Source organism: Triplophysa dalaica, chromosome 11, assembly GCF_015846415.1.
Source record: "Triplophysa dalaica isolate WHDGS20190420 chromosome 11, ASM1584641v1, whole genome shotgun sequence".
Taxonomy (NCBI): Eukaryota; Metazoa; Chordata; class Actinopteri; order Cypriniformes; family Nemacheilidae; genus Triplophysa; species Triplophysa dalaica.
In genome coordinates, this window is record NC_079552.1 from 1,500,521 (window position 1) to 1,514,258 (window position 13,738).

At 39.6% G+C, this 13,738-nt stretch overlaps 1 protein-coding gene across 3 annotated transcripts in view; it reads right to left on the reverse strand.

The window, feature by feature from the left end:
- Positions 1 to 2,274: 2,274 nt before the first annotated feature.
- anapc1 (anaphase promoting complex subunit 1) overlaps positions 2,275 to 13,738 on the reverse strand; it is a 35,876-nt gene continuing 24,412 nt past the window's right edge. For 2 of the 3 annotated variants that reach the window (XM_056760017.1, XM_056760015.1), the window contains exons 35-48: positions 13,568 to 13,638; positions 13,374 to 13,464; positions 13,223 to 13,276; positions 12,947 to 13,140; positions 10,361 to 10,447; positions 9,338 to 9,455; positions 8,680 to 8,757; positions 8,462 to 8,529; positions 7,497 to 7,635; positions 6,924 to 7,010; positions 4,942 to 5,037; positions 3,428 to 3,626; positions 3,008 to 3,142; positions 2,275 to 2,837 (exon numbers count right to left, since the gene is read on the reverse strand). In XM_056760017.1, coding sequence (XP_056615995.1) covers positions 2,710 to 2,837; positions 3,008 to 3,142; positions 3,428 to 3,626; positions 4,942 to 5,037; positions 6,924 to 7,010; positions 7,497 to 7,635; positions 8,462 to 8,529; positions 8,680 to 8,757; positions 9,338 to 9,455; positions 10,361 to 10,447; positions 12,947 to 13,140; positions 13,223 to 13,276; positions 13,374 to 13,464; positions 13,568 to 13,638 — 1,545 coding nt within the window. In that variant the 3' untranslated portion in view covers positions 2,275 to 2,709. The remainder of the gene's footprint in view (positions 2,838 to 3,007; positions 3,143 to 3,427; positions 3,627 to 4,941; positions 5,038 to 6,923; positions 7,011 to 7,496; positions 7,636 to 8,461; positions 8,530 to 8,679; positions 8,758 to 9,337; positions 9,456 to 10,360; positions 10,448 to 12,946; positions 13,141 to 13,222; positions 13,277 to 13,373; positions 13,465 to 13,567; positions 13,639 to 13,738) is intronic. The other variant, XM_056760016.1, reaches the window with a different exon arrangement.

Sequence of the window (13,738 nt, forward strand, 5' to 3'; positions counted from 1 at the left end):
GATTCACCATGGCAACGCCACGTGACAAAAAGCGCTCTGTTCATTTCTCGCCAATCGAATTAGATGAACTGTTACAAGTATACGGTGAATATGACACATATTCATATAAAAGAGCAACACAGCCGCAGCAGCAGAAGAAAGAGAGTTGGCGAGGGAGAAAAGTGCTTCACGTGTTAATGCGCAAGTTTATATGTAAATCACTTTTATATTTTGTTGAAACTGTGAAAATGGGAATTATATTTAACTCTCTGTCTCTCATGTAGGTGCAATCCTTCTGCAATAAAAAGATCTTGGCAGCAGCTGAATATGAAATACAATAACATCATTCATTCAGGAAAGTTGAAAGAAATAAAATACTCTTGCTAGTAGGATGCCTGATTGGGAAATGTTAAGTATACTACTTAAACTGGACTTTAAAGTTAAGATAAAACGTACAAACCGTGCTTCACAATTCTCTGTCGACATAAATGTAACTCTCTGCGAATTAATGCAGCTTCCTCATCTACGGGTTCCTGAATTAACGGACATGTCATTTTAAGGTCTGTGTGACTAAATTGAGCGCGATAAGGAACACGAATCAATAAGCAAATGGCTTATGCAGTTTCAACACGGAACATGCTTCGAAAAGTGGTGGAGGTTGTAACAAACTCTGGATTTGCGGAATAAAACCTGCTCCGGACCAGGTTAGGTTCATGGAGTATGTTACTCTGGTTAAAATACCTCGGTTTCTGAAATGGGCTTGACTTACGGGATTGACATACCTCGAGTTCTGAAACCAAAAACCCAGAGTATTCCGTTTTCTGGGTTTGACTTACTCTGGGTTTGCACTTACCCTGCTTTCTGAAACGGGCCCCAGATGGGTGAAACATTGACAACTCAATTCAAAACATTTTGAGATTTGTGGGATACACATTCGGGCATGCAGCTGGACTTAAATGCTCTTTATAAGAAATAGTGACCGGTCTGATCATCTACAATGACTTGATCTCGGAGTTAAAAATTCCCAGGTCTGCTCTTGTTCAGTTTTATTCTCAACCAGGTGGCAAAAAAATGATTTCAAAGAATTTGGGTGTGTATGGGAATCTCAAGCGCGGCTCTCCAGGGAAGGCCTGTTCCTGCATGCTTTGAACGCTTGTCAATTAAAGTCAAGGTCACGGGGGAGAATGACCTACACGGTTGAATGTGACTGCATTGTGATGTCACAGCAGAACAAAGAGAAGTCCTTGAAACGCTCGGCGTCCTGATATGACTAATCATGCCAAATATAGACGTGGGTTTGTAGATCTGGGGGATGTCCGATGGCGTTTGAACAGGGCATGTTTGGTTGCGTCAGACGAGACTCGAGGCGAACACACAAATATGTCAAATACGAAACTGTATTGAAGCTAAACACGATGGAGATCTGACGGCCCTTTTTCTCAGAGTTGCACGACATCATTGTTCACATTCCAAACATTCTCATATCCGCTCTCTGTGACATATCAAAGTATAATGAGCGACAGTCCAAATATGATACAACCTGAGTACCACTAAAGAAAGTGTGCAGTTCCTTTAGATAACAAAATGAATCTTCTTGTGACGTCTACGGCGGCACAGATGGTTAACAGATCTAATGGTGTAATGAGAAGCGTCAGCAGGCAGGAATGCCCAGACATGTGAGCAGAGGTTATTTCAGGTCACTTTCTTCTGTCAGAGCGGTACGTCTTTATACACAGCCTCCCAGCGGTCCCGTGTTTTTCTCGAGCGATGGTTAACTGTGGGTGTAACTATACCACACACATAGTTTTATGCGATCAAACAGCACGGCCAGAATCAGATCAAAAGTATTTGGAATCTTGAACATGTCTGAATGTAACTACACTGAGAACAGAATAATTCAACAAATTCAATTTTGTCTGAGTTTTCCTCATGGACTTTCTAAACCTGGTCGACTTTCTTTCTTTAGCAGAACACAAAAGACAACACTGTGAAGAACGCTGATAACCAAACTGCACATCAACACATGACCACCGAGACATTTCTCAAAATATCTTCTCTTGTGTTCCACAGAAGAAAACCACGCGAGGGGAACAAATTAATACAAGTTTCATTTATGGCTGAGCTGTCAGAAAAACACACTCGTGATTTTTTACGTATGTCGACTTGACAAAGTTCATATCACTTCACATTTTGAAATCGCACAACAGAACTTTCACTTCAGTGTGGTTTGGTTCACTAAAAGAGTCACACAGGAAAGCACAGAACAGCGACGTGGCTATTCAAATAGTGTGGTATGTGAGAGGGTGGGTGTGTGTGCGCTCGTGTTTTCCTGGCAATGGGATGGTTTTCATTTATGGAGGAATGCTCGTGTGATTCTTGTTTTGCTGAACTACAGTAAATAAAGCAACGGACAGTGAGAGGAAATGCGAGCGATGTCTGATGATGTTTTGGGAGTTTGTTAGGGCGTTATCTTTAATGCCTAAAATAAATACAGACACATTTTTTTATCAAAAAATTCCTCAGGTTTATTGACTGCATTATCATAAGTACAAATATAGATACAAACTATTTACATTGGAGCGGCAATCCTTCCTCTGCATCCCGTTTCACTTTGGAACTTCCAAAGACGCCAGATCTGATCGTTATTTTACGTAATACATCTAAAGAGTCGATAGAAAGGGAGGTCACAGCAGGCGAGAGCAAGACGCAGCGCTGACCCGGCGTGCCTGATCAGAAGAGATCCGTCTGAACTCCAGACCCGTGATTCTGTAGAAGCAGCGGACTCAAACGCAGCAGAGCACGTACAGGAACACCCAACTGACTGCTCTTCAGGAGCAACTCTGGGAAACAAGAACATCCTGAACACAGGTGGGAGAAAAACCACGTCAGGAGAGAACGTTCAGGACGGAAGATGATGAAAATTTTGTTCTTCTAGACTTCTGCTTTATATAGATTTGCATAAATGTTTTTTGAGACCACAACACAAGAAACTATGTTTGTAAGACTTTTAAAAAACCTGCGATTGTACCTTCAAGATCAGAGGTCATAATATTTCTGAGGCTGGGGATGGAATGATAGACGAGGAAGCAGGCCAGCATGTTGACATCGCTGCCGTTGTTTATCGGCTCTCCTCTCAAGTATGCCTGCAGAACCTGACTGTTCTCTGTGTGTGAAAGAGAAAACACGACGCTTCAAAGTTGATGTCAACCTTTTAGATAAACACAGACGGTGTGCACAAGTGACCATAAAGTGATGTCATAGATGTCTTCACCCTGTCGTTAAGAAAGATGTTTTATGCGTGTTGTGTAGCGAAATTCAACTTGGTTTTGCGAAAAAATAACAAAAAACTTAAGGAGTCAGAATTGTACTCAATGTTTGCTCGCTACTATTTAGAAATATTTATAGACCAGCATGTAGAAATCATTGGATTACTGATGTTGTGTCTCACCACAGATCCAGTGGTCCAGAGCTCGGTCCGCCGCGCTCTTCATGACGGGCAGAAACTCAGACGTGAGCATCAGACTGCGGCCGTGAGCGTCTCGGAGTCTCTGCTGTAGAACTCTGCTCTCACACACTTCCAGAACCAGCTTCATCTGCCAAAGACTGAAGGTCTCCAACAGATCGGCCCGTTCCAGGGTGTGCACGGCCTACAGACACGTGCATGAATGTTCATTCCACTGAAACAAAATCTTATTCATAGTTTGTTTTTAGTGTCGCTGCTGGGACTGTGGTTAGGTTTGGTGTGTTCACATGATGTTTATAAAGATACTTGTTCCAAACCTGGGCGTGCTGCCTTCCTCATATTTACTCTTCAAACAGCAGCACAACAGACTTTATAAACTGATTGGTGGTCAGAAAATGTGTTACTGGGGATTTTTTAGTGTTGGGTCAGTTTCTTTACTCTGTTGGTGCCAAAAGCTTCACAATGTTGGTGGTGTGAATCCGAGACTATTTCAAAGAAACTGTGTTACGCTGTGTCTAAACCGGACGCAGCCCGATTTTTTTTTAATTATAATTGTTTCTAATGTGTTTTATAATCCCTTGTCGCGGCACGATTCCAGTGTAGACACGGTGTTAGCATTAGCATTAACACCTGTGTGCTATTTAAAGAATGGTTCATCCAAATATGGAAACGTCTATAATTTTTTCACTCTCATGTGGATTTAAACCTGTATCTGAATCTTTCGGAATACAAAAGAAGATATTTTGAGAAATGTCTCTGTGGTTTTGTGTTCATACAATGGAAGTCAATGGGGTTCAGTGTTGTTTGGTTGTCAACATTCTTCAAAATATCTTCTATTGTGTTCTGCAAAAAAAGAAGTCATACAGGTTTGGATGAACTTTTTTGAGTAATCTCTGCGCGGACAGCACCTCAAAAAAAGACAGAGCACCTCAGACATGACGTATTTTGTGTGCAAACTCCGGAAGCGATTTAGCATTTTAGCACTTCCGGTTCCATCGCCCCACAGTCTATGCGTTTTTTTTTATGGGTTTCTGGTAAATTACCTGAAATAAGACCTGTGATTAACAAAACCCCTAATTGATTTCACGTTTTAATCTAAGACATAAAACACATCGGTTAAAACCTGCTTGGTGGTGACGTTGATATCGAGCGACCGTAGTGTAGTGTATTGTAGTGTAGTCTGTTTATACTGTAGTCTCATGTTAGCTTTTTCCTTTTGCGATAACAACAAATGTGAAATAACAAATGGTATGTCCATTTGTAAAGATTATCTTGATAGACACAACGTGTGAACATCATGAAGATTTGTTAATCGCAGATCTTATATTTTGCGAACATTCAAAAGTCTATGGGAGAAATGTACAGGCTTCGGTCTAGGGAACCAACACGGCGCTAACTTATGGGCTGGCCTACAAAAATATGTGATGTCTGCACCACTCCATCGAGTCAAGGGTTGAAAAAGAGCAAAAGAATCTGTGATGTGCTTTATTCTAACACACCTGGTCTATAGAGATGTGTGTTGGAAGCATCTCTGGGTTTTCCTGTGTTACACATTCATACAGAATTGCTGAAAATAAGGCCACCGTCTCCGGCTTCTGTAAAAAAAAGTGTCAGAAAAATGTTCAAGCACAGCATTTATAAGTGAGACACCAGTGAGAATGTGTGAATGAATGAACGCCCCATCTGTGGCGACCGCTACAGACAATAGTGTTCCAGCTAACACATTTACTGTAAATACACACAAAATGATGCAATGACGCACGGGATATTTATAAATGCTCAATGTGAACAGCACTTCGTGGAGAGTTTCACTGGTTTCCTTGCACAGATAGTAAGTGAATAAAAAAACTTTGCAGTGCTAACATGTGTTAAGTTCAGTTAAAGTGTTTAACTTTCAACACAGTTATTGCACAACTTGCATAGTTCTGCCTGATGTACTTTCATTATAATGCATTGCTTAAAGGGACAGTCATCATTTCCTCAAATTCGAGTTGTTCCAAATCTGTATAATTACTTTGTACTGATGAACAGAGAAAGATATTTGGAAGAATGCTTATAACCAGACACATCTTTCCCCCCATTGACTCCAATAGTAGGATAAAATACAATGAGTGTCCCAGAACTGATTGCTGTTCTACATTCTTTTAAATGTCTTCTTTTGTGTTCAACAGAACAAAAAGATAAAAGTAATTTTTCCTACTATGGGAGTAAATGTGGGGCGTGATCAGTCCTTTCATTGAGAGATTAGTCTACATCTATGCTGTCTTTAAGTGCATCTGAGAAACTCGCACCTCAGAGTCGGGCATTTGTTATTACAACATTTAACACGTTCAAATCAACTTGGGGAAATCTACGGGGAATGTAAAGTAAACCATGTTTCAGTGTGGACTTAAAGGGATACTTTAGGCTTGAATGAAAATGTCCCCCATGTTTTACTCACCCTCAAGGCATCCTAAGTGTATGTGACTTTAAGAATAATGAAGTCAGAGTTATAATACCACATATACTTTTAGTAAAAAATTGCTTGTTCGCCTGCAGCGAATGTTAGAGATTATCGTTAAAAGCGTTGTCAACATGGATATTTGTCTTAAACAAACGCATTGATTCGCTTCAGAAGACCTTTCTTAAGACCACGGAGCCAAGTCGAGCCTTTCTTTGATCTATTTGGAGCTTCAAAAACTTGCCCTCCATTCACTCCCATTCTACCGCTTGGAAGAAAACGTATACGTGTTATTATATTCCCGCATTAACTTCAAGAAGAAAGTCAAACGTGGGGAAATTTTGATTCAAGCCTGAAGTATCTCTTTAATAATTGTATGCATGGCACATCAGTTTATCTAACTTTAAAGAGCCTAGACAGGCAGCATGTTATAAGTTACTTTTTTGATCACATTTCAAATGAAATTGTCCACAAGGCACGAATTTAAAATGACTGAAAAACTTTGAAAAATTATCCGTATCCATTAACCAAAGACTTGCTTTTCTATCATGTTGGAAATGATAGACCAAACCCTCTACAAAGTCGCTACTCGGCAACTCATGTAGTATCTAGAAGTCAGAGTTTCCCGCTTGTAAATACCACTTGGCTTGGCTGTCATGTGCTCGAAACTCATAATTACATATGTAATATTAATAAATGTTATTTAGAATAAAAATAAACCGAATGACGTTTATTTGATGTATGCGCGTGGAAACTTTGGTGACATTGTGAAAGGGACAAACTACTTTTCCGAAGCCCAACAAGACTATTCCATTTTTACTTCCAACACGAGCTCACTCTTTCCACCCGTCTGAGGTTTAACAAGTCCACAAAGAAAACATCAAGTGTTGCAACTGATACTTAGGGTTTTTGAAATGCTTTTCTACCTCCGACTGTCTATTCAAATATATTTGCTTATGAATGCACAAAGTCCTGACTTCGGTCCTGTAAGAAACACACAATGAGCGCTTTGCTCTTAAATCAACATCTTTATGATCTCACGTGTTTCATGTTTTCCGAGGCTCTGCAGAAGTATTCGGCGAAGGAGACCAACGCCGCGTCTGAGGTGAAGGTTGAGATGGCCTCGGGCTAGAGAGAGAGAGGGAAAAACAGCTCGTTGACATGAAAACAACATTCTTTACTGGAGGTTTGAGTTTGAAAGAACACATTATGCTCCATTAAGGCAGCCAGGAACATAAATCTCTTCAAACAGAAACACCCAGTAATATTCTGATATGTTTAACTGCTGGATTTAAGTAGAAAGTCTGAACGAAACACGTGATGTGTATTTGAGCTTTACAACCTGATAACTCTATTTGAACGGATTGATGACAGTCAAGCCTTAGCAAATATTGACAAATATGTCATCTCAGAGAAAAAAAGATCATTGGTCAGATGTTTCTCTTTCATAGCTCAGGAGATTTGATGGACGTATAGACTTAGTCTCAGATGTTAAAAACTCAATAAAGACAAAAAAAAATGAGAGTGTTATTGTTGAAATGCGTTATGAAATGAATAAATACGTGTTATTTTTCCTCTCATATGGGTTAATGTTGCTCATGAACACACACAGACCTTGAACGTATGAGCTTCAGGGCTTCTGTTGTTGAGGTTGGGGGCTAGCAGACTCTTCCAGCCGTGAGGATCATCTTTGTACGGGAGCTGTCCTGCCCGAAGCTTCACGTACAGAACGCCATCTCTGGAGAGAATTGATCTACGAAAAAAGTGAACATATTTAGCACACTTTACGGGTGTTTCTCATTATGCGGTCTTCAGCGATCTAGCATCCTTGTGTTCACGCTCTACGTCATCATCAACCCTCAGAAGTCAGATTCTAGTACTTAGGAACAGAAGTAAAGAGAACGCGTGAAAGTATGCGGATGTGCTCTTGATATCAAGGATGCGTCGAATGCAGACTTGCGCGTACCGAAATGGTCACTGCAGCGCATCCATCCGAGTTCATTCTCCCTAGCCTGCTTTGCAAGACCGGTCTCCACAAGAACACAAGTTCATTACTTTATTTATAATATGCGTTTTATTTATTAAATAAAAGAACTGTTGTACCTATAAATTTGTTTATTGGTATTTCACATTTTTGCATTTTCTGGGAAAAAGAGTTGAAATTGTTTGGGAGATTAAAAGTATCTCAAATATGGCGACGCCAGTGTATCCGCCGGCTTAAGTGAAGCTTGCACTTAACATCAAGGAAAGCAATGCAAACTTTATCGGGTTATCCTTGACAAACGAGTGTCTTTTAATTCTTCTGTGTAACAAATCGAATGAAATCAAATCAAATGTCACACATGAATGAATAGCACTCCTAAAAAGGTTTGCTGAATGCTTTTATCCACAAAACAAAAGTAAATATAAACCGAGGCTAACATGATACATCATCAAGTTTTCTTGTCATTCTCAAGAGTCTATCCACATTTATTTTCATTATGTGGAAAAGAGCAGATGGAACAGCAGACAAAGTCAAAGTCGAGGGAAAGAAGGTTTTGATTTTAGTATGAATTTCTTTAAGCTACACACGGACTTACTGCAGATGTTGGGTCCCTTTGCTGAGGTCGATGTTTAGCTCCCAATATCTTGGACCTTTCACCTTAATCTGGACACAGACGGAAACAGAAAGTTTATCATCTGAGCATTCATGAGTTAACCAAGTTTCCAAACGAATGCAATGTCAAGGTCATGAGTTTGATGCTCAGCAAACACTCATAGAGATCAAATGGGAACCTTTGTTTTGTTTATTTGTTACCCGTTTAAGAAGATGTAATTCAGGGAGCATAGTGGGAGCCATCAACTCTACGGTGGTCTCATCGTACCACTGCGTCTCCTATTAAACACACACACAAACACACACACAGATTAGAAAGCTAACAACCGTGAATCACGACGTATGCGTTCACCGTGTGATTGCATGTCTGTGTAAGCAGGGGCGTCTTTGTAATTGCCGGGAACAGCTTGTTCTCTTCTTTGGCTGTCGGCGTTTAATTGAAAAGATGAATCCTCTTCGAAGCACCGAAGGGGGGAGCGGTCAACATTCAACAGTCCTGCACTGCGATTATCACATAAGAATGTGCATAAAAACACACGCTTCATTCATCACTGTGGTTTCAGGACTTCAAAAGATAGCACGTGTGTGTACTTGAGTTTGCTAAACTCCTCAATCAGAAGGTGCAATCATTATAACGTCAGCGTGAAACAATCTCACGTATTTGTCTTCCGCAGCACCTCCGACTAAACATCAAATAAAGTGAGTAATTGCTCGGTATGCAAAAGGCTGTAATGTATAACATCTACGAGTTAAAACAAAAAAAGTATGGTAAAGCGCCAAACCCAGGAAGCCACCCATGGCGTTGTGTTGGATGAGGCCGTCGACCTGAAAAGCCACATCAAACCTGAGTAGCACACACCTTATAGGTGACATCCAGCAGGGCATAGCAGGGTTTAATCGTGTCCACGTCCACAGGCACCAAGAGACGGGGTTCTGCCGCCAGCACAGCCAGGTGACGCAAAGCCTGGAGGTGATACCTACAGAGAACACCACAAACATCTGTTTAAAATCCCACGAAATAAATCACATCCTATCTGAGTCCCAAACATATCCACCAGACACCTGTCATGTGCGTTTCGTCTTTACAAATGAATCTGACTCGTCGATCAGTTCATTCATTTTTTATTTTGATTTATGTACAGCATGCTTCTAATAAAGTGTCTGAATGTATTTCTGAGGCCACTGTGCAAGACAAACCAAAGCTGAAAGTCCTGTCATCATTTACTCACCTTCGAGTTGTTCCAAATCTGTATAAATGTCTTTGTTCTGACGAACACAGAGAAAGGTATTTGGAAGAATGCTTATAACCAGACAGATTTTGACCCCATTGACTCCCAAAGCAGGAAAAAGTACTTATTTGTTCTTTTTTTATCTGTTGAACACAAAAGAAGATATTTTGAAGACTGTAGGACAGCAAACATTTGTTTTTTTCCTACTATGGGAGTCAATGGTGGGCGAAATCTGTCTGGCTATAAGCATTCTTCCAAATATCTCTCTCTGTGCTCATCAGTACAAAGACATTTATTCAGATTTGGAACAACTCGAAGGTGAGGAAATGATGACAGAACTTTAATATTTGGTTGAACTGTCCATTTAAGATGTTTGTCTTGTTCAGTGGCCTCAGAAATACATTCGGACACTTCATTAGAAGCATGCTGAACATAAAGCATTGATGAACAAATGAAGAAATGAACAAACTGATCGACGAGTCTCACGTGACAGGTTTTGGGGTGAACTATCCCTTCAACATCACATCGATCAGAAACAACCCCGATTCTGAGTAACAAGTGTCATTTCCAGTCATAGTGAAAGTGGTTTTCCTCAGAAGTGAGCATGATGACTATTTTCTCTCGTTGGAAGATTGAGAGATTAGTGTGTTTACCTGTTATCTGTACTGTGAGCAGGAAAATGAGGATAAAGTGCACAAAGTAGAGCAGCAATCGCCGAGTTGGAAGTGCTGAGGGTGTACCTGTACAAATACAGTCAACATTCATCTATCAAAAACACACGTCACCACAACAGCTGCTATATCTCCAATTGGGATCAGCTCTCCTGCAATGAACAATGGAGGAGAGCTGATGTCAGAAATTTAGCACTAATTAAACAAAGAACACACACAGAAGATATTCAATTGTCTAGCGAGGGAGAAAATTTGTCATCTATTGTTCAACGGCGCTATTTGCGCTCTTCGAAAGGCCTCACTTGAAATAACAGGCGAGCTGAAGAGTCTACTCAACCGCTTCTGATGGAAAGAAGAGGCTCTCGCTGTGACTTTCATTGACCTGACAGAAGGTCACTTCAGTTGATGTTAAACCCACCCGCTGCTCATTTTACCACACTTGTTATTTTGCATTTTTCATATCTACTGCGGTTTTATAAACAAAATTCTTAACTAGGGTGGCGTCCACGATTTGCAGGACTGAATGCATGTGTGGTCATTGTAATGCATTACTGAAACACAAACAGAGCGAGGGGTCAAGATAAAGGCGCCAGTTTGGCAGTAAAGCCCGTAGCACAGGAAAAGTGTTACAAAGGCTCTTGGAATGTCCTGAAATAGATCAAGACAATGGATAAAAGTGGCTTTAAATAGCATTAACTGAACTGGCTTTTTCTCATGTTTTTTTAATGAACATATGCTGATGTATAACTTCAAATCAGATGAGCTAAACAAAGCTGAAATAAGCTTAAATGCATAATTGTCAAATGGTATAAAGCATATCATGTATTCTATTATAAACTGCATTTTATAATTCTCATGTTTTTATTAAACAAGTAGACAGACATTAAAAATTATAGACGAGACCATTTTGCTTTTTTTTGCTTTTTTTTAAAGTCCCGTGAACTGGAAGTTGTGATCGATTTTACTCTCGTATTTTGACGCATTTCCAAATGAAATTGATTTCTCTGTGATTTGACTGGATGTATAAAAACAGACATTGCATTTTGAAATGGAACTGGCAGCAGTTAACTGAGCAGTTAACAAGAGTTAACTGATACTCCGCCCAAGCAGTCTAACATATTATGAGGGCACACACATTTTTAAAAGAGAATGACCCACATTAATAAACTATTTACAGTAAACACTTCAATATTTCATGTTTTTTGTTTTTCACTGGGACTTTAATGTAATATTTCTAGGTTTGGGTTTTGGTTAATGATCATTTTTGTTTCATTTTATGAACTTGTAACAATATTTCTCCCACATTTCAAATAAAATAATGTTTCTGTTTGCATTTATTTGCAGAAAATGAAAACTGGAAAAACAAGTGAAAATAACAATAAAGATGCTCTGTATTTTTTCAGACCTCAAATGCTGCAAAGAAAACAAGTTCAGATTCACTTTTAAGCAATACAACAGTCATATTTCTAGATGTATTTAGGAAAAGATAAAAAATAATGTGATAACCTGGATTTTGATCACAGTTTTCATGTGTCTTGTCATGCTGTTAGTCTTTCAGACTTTATATCACTGCTGAGGTTTGATTTTGTTTAAATACAACAGAAATTGGACTGGAATGACCACAATACATCTAGAAACTATGATCATATTTTTTCTGCGTATATTCTTTCCTATTTCTATTACAAGTAATATCTTTAAGTACTGTCTATTACTTGAAGCTTTTATTTGATCAATTAATGAAGGTCAAACCCATTCATAAATCCACTTTAAAACAACTAATAAAAATGCAATTAAGAAAATGCAAATTACCCCCCAAAAAAATTCTAATCAAGTTTCTCCCTACGTTTTGAATTATATGCAGACGATCGACAAATAACAATTTGTTCAAATAAGTTTCTTATAGTGGAATAACGAATAATCAAATATCAGTTTGATCACAGCTTTAAAAGGCTCAACACGACATTAGCTGATGAATAAGGGTGTTGTCTAGCTAACGGTTGGTCATTTTCCAAGAAAACAAAAAAATTATATACTCTTTAAACATAAATACACAGATTGCTCTGCATCGGAGGTCCTCCAGGATTGGTCCTCCAGACGTTGGAAAGGTCACGCCCAGACCCAGTGTTTACAAATGTGGAGATCGAAGAGCGTTCAAAGGATGACACGATATGTCTTTGTCCAAGATTATTTTTGAATATGGTCAGTTCGTGTCCATATCAGGGATGTTTAAATCTTTTGAAACCTATCAAACGTGATTACATTATACGGAAGTCGTGGACGCACATCCTGGAGGACCTCCGAGGCAGTGCAACACATATATATATGTTTAAAAGGTAAAGCATTGTTCTTGGAAAAATGACCAATCGTTTCGCTAGACAATACCCTTTTTCATCGGCTGGTGTCGTGTTGAGCCTTTTAAAGCTGCAAAGAAACGGAATTTTGGACTACAAGCCCACCGTTTAAGTGCAATATACGGAGAAGACCCCTGGAAAGCTTTCCTCAAAAGCCTCAATTTGTTTTCGACAGAAGAAATAAGCACACGGACAGATGAATGTAGATGAAACTTACCTCCCACCGCCCAGGAAGAGTAGACCCAGAGCCATGTGATGGGCCATGTGGAAGCCGTAGTTCATCTCGCCGAAGGTGCGCTTGTGGAGGTAACGACACAGCTGCAACACTTTCAAGTCACCCGAACCGGCCATCACCATGGAAATGGCCAGAAGGACCATACTCAGACACGTCTGCAGGTTATACGGGCCCGTCTGGACGTCCCCAAACACATGAAACAAAGTTGTGTGAGCATACATTCATGAGTTGGATTTAATGAAGACTGGAACTGCTTACCACGGTAACTGTAGAGGTGGTCAGACACTGCATGAAGTTACGGGCGAATGTGTACTAAAAATATCAGTGGCGGAGAAAAAATAAAATGAAATCATTTACTATAGTGCAGAAAAATGTTCTCATGTTTACAAATCAATTTGCGTTCTCTTACCAGGCATTCGAAAGCGTCTGAATTTGCAGACCCAGCAAACCGGAAGCCAACGGCCAGACACCCTCCAGCGATTATATAATCATGAGCTTGTCTGTAGAAAAAACACCAGATGTTTCACTGAAATTGAACATATCCAAAAGAACGATCATTGAAATTCACTTAATAAGGAGATTTAAGACGACAGTGTGACTTACACTAAGGTCTCTAAGTTGAGATCTTCAGAGACGGCCGTCTGCTCCTGGTTTCTGATGTTTTCTTGTATTATCTGAAAACATAACACAGCACTAATCACTATAGTTCGGTTGTGTATCTACATTAAAAGTGAAAGAATTGTGTTCATTCAAGAATGTCATGTCATCTTTGAA